This window comes from Grammomys surdaster, unplaced genomic scaffold (genome assembly GCF_004785775.1).
Source record: "Grammomys surdaster isolate TR1022 unplaced genomic scaffold, NIH_TR_1.0 256, whole genome shotgun sequence".
Taxonomy (NCBI): Eukaryota; Metazoa; Chordata; class Mammalia; order Rodentia; family Muridae; genus Grammomys; species Grammomys surdaster.
Genome location: NW_021604697.1, coordinates 241,774 through 250,081, shown reverse-complemented (window position 1 = coordinate 250,081; position 8,308 = coordinate 241,774). Strand labels below are relative to the sequence as shown.

The window sequence follows — 8,308 nt, the reverse complement described above, 5'->3', positions numbered from 1 at the left end:
CTGAGAGTCTTGGCATTTCTTCTACCCCTTGAGTCCTGAGAGTCTTGAATTCACAACAGAGGAATCTCAAATGGCCAAAATGATGATTTTTAAAAAGGAATATGTTAATGGTAGGGAGAATGTTAGGGAGCTAGAGGAGAGGTGGCTCAGTGGTTAAGAGCTCTTGCTGCTCTTCCAGAGGCTCTGGATTCAGTTCTCAGCACCCACACTGGGCAGTTTGCAACCACCTGTAACTACAATTCCAGGAGAAATGATGCCCTCTTCTGACCTCTGTGGGATGCCCATAATCACACACATACAGAGACACACACACACAGATGCACACACATACAATATACACACAGACACACAGCGACACATAGACACACAGACACACACACAGAGACACACACACAGACACAGACACACAGACACACAGAGGCATACACACAGATTCACACACAGACTAATAAAATAAATCTCAAAACAGGAAATGGATATATTTCAAACTTGGTTGAAATACCCTAGCTACTACTAAGTATCAGAATTAATATTAAAATCCAATTATATTTTGTTCTAAATCTATCATTCTTTTCAACTATATTTTGATCATTATGATAAATTTAAATATAATTAAGATGTTAGTAGACAATGAAAGGAGTGGAGAAAGGCAAGTGTAGTAAGATTGAAAACATTTCAAACAACATGAGAGAGAAGGGGGTAGGGAGAGAGAGAGAGAGAGAGAGAGAGAGAGAGAGAGAGAGAGAGAGAGCTGCTGTGAAATGGTGTCTTTGGGCGACAGTCACCAAAATGCTTCCTACAATATTTAAAGAATGACTGGATGTTAAGGAGGAAGAGGAGGAGGACGAAAAGGAAGAAAAAGAGGAAGGAGAAGAAGAAAGAGAAGGAGAAGGAGAAGCAGAAGGAGAAGGAGAAAAAGCAACAGAATCAGCAATAAGCTGAGCATGGTAGCACATGCCTGTAATTGCAATGTTCAGGGAGGTGAGATAGGAAGATAAGAAGATCATGAGGCCATCCTAGGCTACACAGTAAGGCTCTGCCAGAAAGAGGAAGAAGGCAAAGAGGAAGAGGAATTTAATAGAGACTGACTCTGGCAAGACATACATGTTAGATTTAGCATCCAAATACTTTTAAACAACTACTAAAGTGTTCAAGGAACTGGAGTTAAGATCATTTATTGATTTTCCAGAGGATTCCGTTTCGGTTTCTAACACCTACATGGCAGTTATTTGCAACTCCAGCTCCGGAAGAGGGTCTGACATCTGTTTTCATGTTTGCGAGTACCAGGCATGTATGTGGTGCACATATACACGCAAGCAAACATTCATACTCATAAAATAAATAAATCTAACACAGTATTCATGGCTGCTTGAGAGATGACTGTGGCTAAGAGTGTTAGCTGCTCCTTCAGAGAGTCTGGGTCAGTTCTCAGTACCCACGTGGCAGCTCACAACCACTTGTAACTCCAGCTCTAGGGGATCTAATGCCCTCTTCTGTCCTCTGCTAGAACCTGCACATACATGACAAATTCTCTCTCACACACAAATAAATAAGATGAATAAATAAAAATCTTAAAAGGAAAAAAATGCTGAATGCCTTTGTTCAGCAGAGTGGCAGTGATAACATGGAAATCTGATGTGCAGACAAGAGTGAAGAACATCAAAAAATAATGACCACGTGGTTGCGTAGAAATGACTGACATTTTCTTTCTGTGCTTTCCTTAAAAGATAGCAAGTAGTCAAAACAAATACTATGATGCTATTGGTGGGGTCGAATATAAGGTAAAAGTCAAGTGGAGTGAAAAAAAATTGTATTGCAGTATAGTTGTTTTCTTGTATTTGCCTAAGCAAAATCAAGCACATGCTCTCCCTAAAAAGTGTATGGATAAACATTATTTACAGCCAAAGCCTGGAACTAACCTCCCTGTGTTAATAGACCTATAAATTTTGTCATTTTCATAATGGAATATTGTATAATAATATATAAAATTACTGATAAACAGAAACATGAGTGGCAAATGTAGGTGAAGTGAAAGCAAACATATGGCCAAGTAGCTGCTCTATGACTCTATCTGTACAAAGCTCTAGAAGAGGCACAGTTGACAGTGATAAAAATCAGTTCAAAGAGCAGTGTCTGCATGGTGGTGGGAAGGAGGTGACAGTAAAGAGGGGCACGGAGGAACTTTTGGGGCTCCTAAAATCTAAATAACATTAAAATGTTGGTCTACAGAGTTGTCTACATTGTCAGTACTCACTATACATTGAAACATGTATATTTTGTTTTTTGGTAAATCATTTTTTCCCTCCTTAGTGTTTTTAGATTAAGATACAAAGTAATGGGTTTCATATGGTATTTTCATGCATATGTGTCTCTATACTTTGTTCTTAGCTCCCTTTCCATTTCCCTACTCATTCTCCTTGCCTCTCTCTGGTAAATTTACATCTTAAAGTCATTTAAAATTTTATTTATTCATGTGTATATGTGCATGTACAGGTGCACCACAGCATGTATGTAGAGGTCAAAGAACAACTTTTAGGAGATCTCTCTCTCTCTCTCTCTCTCTCTCTCTCTCTCTCTCTCTCTCTCACTTTCTGAGGCAGCAGTTTTCTTGCTCCAGTATTCTGCTAAAGTACTCCAGGACAGCTGGCTCATGGCTTCCCAGCAATTCTAATGTTTTTACCTCCCATCTTGAAGTAGGTGTGCTAGGATTACAAATGCATCTGGCATTATTGTATTGAATTCTAGTTATCAGGCTTGCTTGGCTGGCACTCATACTCCCTGCACCCCGTCCCCATTTTGAGGCAGCTTCTCATGTAGCCCAGGTTGCCTCTGAAGCCACTATATAGCCAAAGGTGGCCTTGAATTCTTGATCCTTCTGTCCCAGGTGCTGAGATGAAAGGTTTGTGCCACTGTGCCTGAAACAAAGCATAGGTGTGACATAACTGTGCATTCTGTAATGGAGATGATTTTCACTTTCTAATTGTGATCTGACCCAGTTTCCAACCATCTCAACTTATGAATCTTATTGTAGTGTCCATTTCCTTCAGGTAATGAATAGGTAGGATCTAAGGGAGGAGAGAGAAGACATCATTTATTTTAGGAATGTGTGGAGAGAGAGCAACTTACTCAGAGGTTACCAATTGCCAAAACATCAGGTGTATAGAATTCCTTTAGAATTCTGTGTGCTAGAAGCGGTTATGTGGCACAGATGGGAGATACTTTAATGTGGGTTTGCACATGTCCTTAGTGCCGGTCTGAATGTTTTTACAGACCCAGAGAAGAGCTGCCAGCCAGTGCTAGAGACCCTGCGGCAGGCAATGGAAGGCACCATCTATGCCCACAACACCTTGGAATTACAGACTCTGCAGCCTACAGTAAACTTCCTTGCCACTGCTACAGTGCCAGGCTACTCTGCGCGCCCACTCTGTCCACGTCTCTACCGACTCTTCACAGTCCTGGCCCTGAACAGCATGACCCAGGACATCCTGTTGAGCAGGCACATACCTAGTATCCAAGCCTGGCTTGAACGCTTCCCCTCTGTGGAGCGGGAGCCCACTCTGGCAAGAGCCCTTGTCAGGGCTTCAGTAGAGGCTTGGGAGGCTGTGTGCAACTGCTTCATGCCTTCACCCCTCCACCCACACTACCGGTTTTCTCCACATTCCGTGAGCCACATTCTGGGAAGCCTGCAGCTGCTGCCTACCAGAATGGGTTCACGAGGTTTTATAGAGTCTTTCCATCACCAGGAGCATCTGCGCCGGGTGTCCGGCTTGCGTGGAACTCGCCTGACTATCATGATGTCTACGCGTGCCATGGTACGTCTTTGGTTGCATGAGGCACAAAGAACATTTTGTGACCGATTGGACAGTGATGGGGAACGTTCCCGTTGTGCTAAGCTGCTTCTAGAAGTAGCTCAGAATATCTTCTGTGTTGGGCCAGGGTCTGAGTCCTTGGCCAAGGACTGTGAGGAAGAGGATGTGGAGGAGGAAAAAGTGCCTGAGGTAGAATCTGAAGAAGAAATAGCCCAGTGGGAGACCTTAAGCAACAGTGACAGTGGATCAGAGGAAGAAGAGGATCCGTTTGGCCTTCAGGCCACCATAGGCTCGTTCTTCAGTGAGAGTCTAGCACCATTCCCCATAAAATCAGTAAACAAGGAGAACACAGAAAATGTAAGTCAGATGGCTGAGCAAGAGGAAGATATAAGGGATTCTAGCAGTAAGCTCCAGTCAAAGACACCGAAGCATGAGTGGCAGACGGCACCCCAGACAGACTTAAATTTACCTTTGTTGCTACCAGTGCTATTGTTCTATCCCCAGGAGACTCCCTCAGACTTGGTGTTCAGTCTGGAGCTTACGTTAGGATCTAACTTTGAGAGTCCCAACTTGTACCTGGAACGGCAGTGGGAAAACCTGGAAAAGCAGTTGGCTGCATCAGCTCTACGGCTGAAGATGAACTCTGATGTTTCCCTGTGTCACGTGATGGTCCAGCATGTGGCTCGCCTAGTCCGAGTTCTGGCTAGGCCAAGGCAGCATGGTCTACTGCTCTCAGAGTTCCGGGGTACTGGACGCAATACAGCCATCACCCTGGCTTCTAGCATTTGTCAGGCTCAGCTTTTTTATTTACCACTTGAATCAGAGGAAGCTATTTTCCAGTGTCTCCGAGATGCCAGCTGGCATGCTGGCATGTTAAACCAGCCAGTGGCCCTTACAGTACCTGATGAAGTGAATGTTGCTACCTTTTGCCGACTGTTGGCCCTGGCAACCTCAGGTAGCTTCCCTGACCAGTACACAGAAGCAGATCTGGATAACATTGAAGAGCATTTCCCCAAGGAGAACCTTGGGGTCAAATACATCGTTAAGAAGGACACAGTACTGAATAGGTAAGGCCCAGAACCCCTCCAAGTCAGTTCTGCTTTTACTCTTTCTTGGCCAAAAAGACAAGAGAAAAAGCTATAGGCTGGCATGAGGGCCAAAGGGTCAGGGTTGGAACAGGTGTCTGGATGTGTCGACAGGTCTGGAGGATGATGACAGCTGAGTCCTCCCTGACTTCCAGGTTCTACCAGCAAGTGTGTAGCAATCTCCACATGTTCTTCCTGGTGGGAGATAACCAAGTCCAAAATCAGATGCCCTCTACCCTTTTACTGAATCTCCTTCAATTGACCATTGCCAGTGTTGACCGCTATGAACCCTGGGACCAAGCTTCTCTGGTCAAGATTGCCCAGTTCCGCCTGGAGAATGATCAGAGTCTACCTCTTGATGCTGGTGAGCCACTTTTCCTTTGTTCTGATCACTCATCCCAACTGACTAGTGAGAGTTCCTGCCCAGGGTGGTCTCTCTCTTCTTCTTGATCTGATCTGATATCTCACTCTTCTTCTCCTCACTCTCCTTGCTTTCTGACTGATATTTTCTACTTTCCTTTCTGAACTGAGAGAAGATCCTTTTCCTTTCTCATTCCCATCTGATCCTACAAGGCCAGACCAAAACTATATCCCTTGCAGGCTCTTTGAAGTGCCCAGATTTCAAGATCTTGATTCCCAATGTGTCCAACATCATGGCTCGCATCCATGTTTCAACTGCCTATTACCATCAACACATGTGTCCTGCATTGCCACTTGTCACCCCCAAGACCTTCCAGGACTTCTTGGGTATGTTCCTGCTGCAGCAACAGCACATGATCCTGCAGATGAGGATGAGGGCCAGTCGGTAAGTGACCCCACCCCTGCAGTTCACTTCTTCTTCTCTCTTGAGTCCACTCAAGAGGTCTATTGTGTTTCTAGCATCCAAGGTGCCCTGAAGACTCTGAGGCTGATGGTTGAGAGGCACAGCACCCAAACCAACATGCTCACTGACTTGGAAAAGCAACTAAAAGGCTCCTACAAAGTAAGAGGAAGAAGACTGTGAGATTTACACGGTTGTATCAAACCAAGAGGACAAAAAGAGGCCAGGGAAATTCGCATTTCTTTTAGAGTCTTCTTTTCCTTGGTGGATTTCTTTAATCCCTGCTGCCTCTCCTGTTAGAGCCCAGGGCACAACGTTTCCCATGTTACAGCTCAGACTAGATTGACTTTTGTAACACAGAAATCTCAAGTGTCTGCCCCTGGATGCCTTTAGTGCTGTGACTCAGTTTGGTATGTCCCCAAGATCCCTGGATTTCTTATCGTCTTCAGTGGGACTCATGACAGACATCTGTTTTCCCCCTGTATACCACTTTGTTTTGCATCTTTCTTCCAAAAAAAAAAAAAAAGCACCAAATGTATAAGACTGTGCTGAACAAAGAGAAAATGTGGATGGGTATGGAGATAGAGGGAACGTATACATACACTATAGCAAAAAACAGAATCATATTTAAAGGTGTACTAGACATCAGTGTCCTGAATCTCTTTAGTTAGCCTCTGCTGCTAGCTATTGCCCAGAGCCATCTCCTTCCCACCACTTTTAATACTTGCTCCACTTGCTCATCAGCTTCCCCGTTTCCTCTTGACTGTTAGTTACCCCAAATACAGTTCCTTTCTGGCCCAAACACCAATCATTTTGCTTTTCTTTGCAGAGCCAATCACTTTTGAATAAATAAATATCTCATATCTTGCTAAAAATTGTGAGGTAGGGTGAGGTGGGAGCTGTAATACCTTCACCAGGCAACTACTCCATTTGAGGTTATTTGCACAAAATAGTGGGTTTTATTTTTTTTAATATAATTGCCTTTGAAATAACACTTTGTTTAGTTTCTGTTGTGTCAGACTTTGAAAAAGGCTGAGGACTGGTTACCGAGAAGTGAACTAGTGTCCCATTCTGAATTAGGTAATCTCTTCAATTTTCTAGTAAGCTTTCAGGCCTTGCTGGTCTGCATACCTCTTCATACCAATGCGAGCAGCGCTAGCTCCCTATGTTATGTGTTTTCCATCATGTGCTATGTAAATTGTGGCCCATGGAGTTCTCAAAATGCTGGTGCTCTCTTCCTATCCTAGTCATCCTATGATGGCCACATGAGACCTCAAGACTCAGATGAATTTCAAAATGGGGACTGGAGGTAGTAGAAAGTTCAAAGTAAATAGGAGTCTCCCTTTCCTTACATCCTAAATTCTACTGCCTTGCCTTGTCTTACATTTTCTCAAAATAATTAATACCATGAATCATTGATGTGATTGAAGAGGCCTCCCATTCCTTAATTCTTTATATTACACCATAATACAGAAAGCTCCAAATATAGGCAAGAGACATTCATAATCTCTGAGGCCATTCTGTTAGATCCCTTGGCCATTCACTCAATGGTCCTAATAATGCATTCTTCCAATGTTTCCCACTTCCCCCAAATGGTACTCCCATTCCCTTAATCATCCAAGCCAAGGCCCTAGAACCATTCTGCTCTCCTCTATTTTCTCCTTTCTTGTACTCAATTAGTTCATTTATTCATTGATATCACCAACAAAATTAATTGAACTCTATAACTTTTGCCCAGATCCTCAACATTTATGTCTGTATTTGTGTTTATATCTGCATGTAAACTGATGGGTAGATAAAAAGATATATACATTCCTTGCACAGGAAGAAGCTCTCCATTCTGATTTACTGATGAGAAAACAGATCCAAAGAGGCTAAGGGACTTGTCTGTGCAATTTCAATTATTCATATTTTGACAGAGAAAAATCTAGAGTTCTCTAAGATATACCAAGAAATGTTTTCCAGAGAGGAGAGTGGAGAAGGGAAGGGGGTAGTAAGGGGAGGGGGAGAAGAAGAGGTCTCAGTATGAAATGTATAGAATTAGGTGGATGTTCAAAAACATTCCTATTAAATGTAAATACAATGTAATGAAAGATGAAGTACAGCAAAGTTGTTCTCTGGGGTAAGATTTGGACAGGCATACAGGGAGGTGGAAGGGAAGAGTGTCTGGGTTGGTGCACCAGCCTGAGTGAAGGCACAGAGACTAGAGAACACACAGCACACTGCAGGGGAAGCCAAAGATAGAATTGGTTGAAGACTATAGTGCTCAAGGGAAAACAAAACAAAACAAAACAAGGGACATGGAGAGATGAGTAGCCACAAAGGCAAGTGTAAGACACAAAGACAATGAGATTCAGTTCAATTAGGCTGCAGTGTGGTGAATGGCTGGAAGGTAAATGAGAAGTGAAACCAAGGCACTAATTAGAAAAGGAGTGTGGCTCAGGAGAGAGATTCTGAGTGTCAGTGGACATGAATGGGAATTGGGATAAGAAACATTCAGGAGGTATAATGGAAAGGTCAATAAAATGAGCTAGGGTTGAGGAAATAAAGGAGATGGAGCAAAGGGTAACAACAAGGTTTCTTCTGTGACTAAT

General features: G+C 43.2%; 1 protein-coding gene across 1 annotated transcript in view; it reads left to right on the top strand.

Moving 5' to 3' along the window:
- Positions 1 to 8,308, top strand: part of Dnhd1 (dynein heavy chain domain 1) — a 61,728-nt gene that overhangs the window by 42,466 nt on the left and 10,954 nt on the right. Inside the window, 4 exon segments of the mRNA XM_028775571.1 lie at positions 3,271 to 4,876; positions 5,050 to 5,258; positions 5,495 to 5,699; positions 5,774 to 5,876. Coding sequence (XP_028631404.1) covers positions 3,271 to 4,876; positions 5,050 to 5,258; positions 5,495 to 5,699; positions 5,774 to 5,876 — 2,123 coding nt within the window.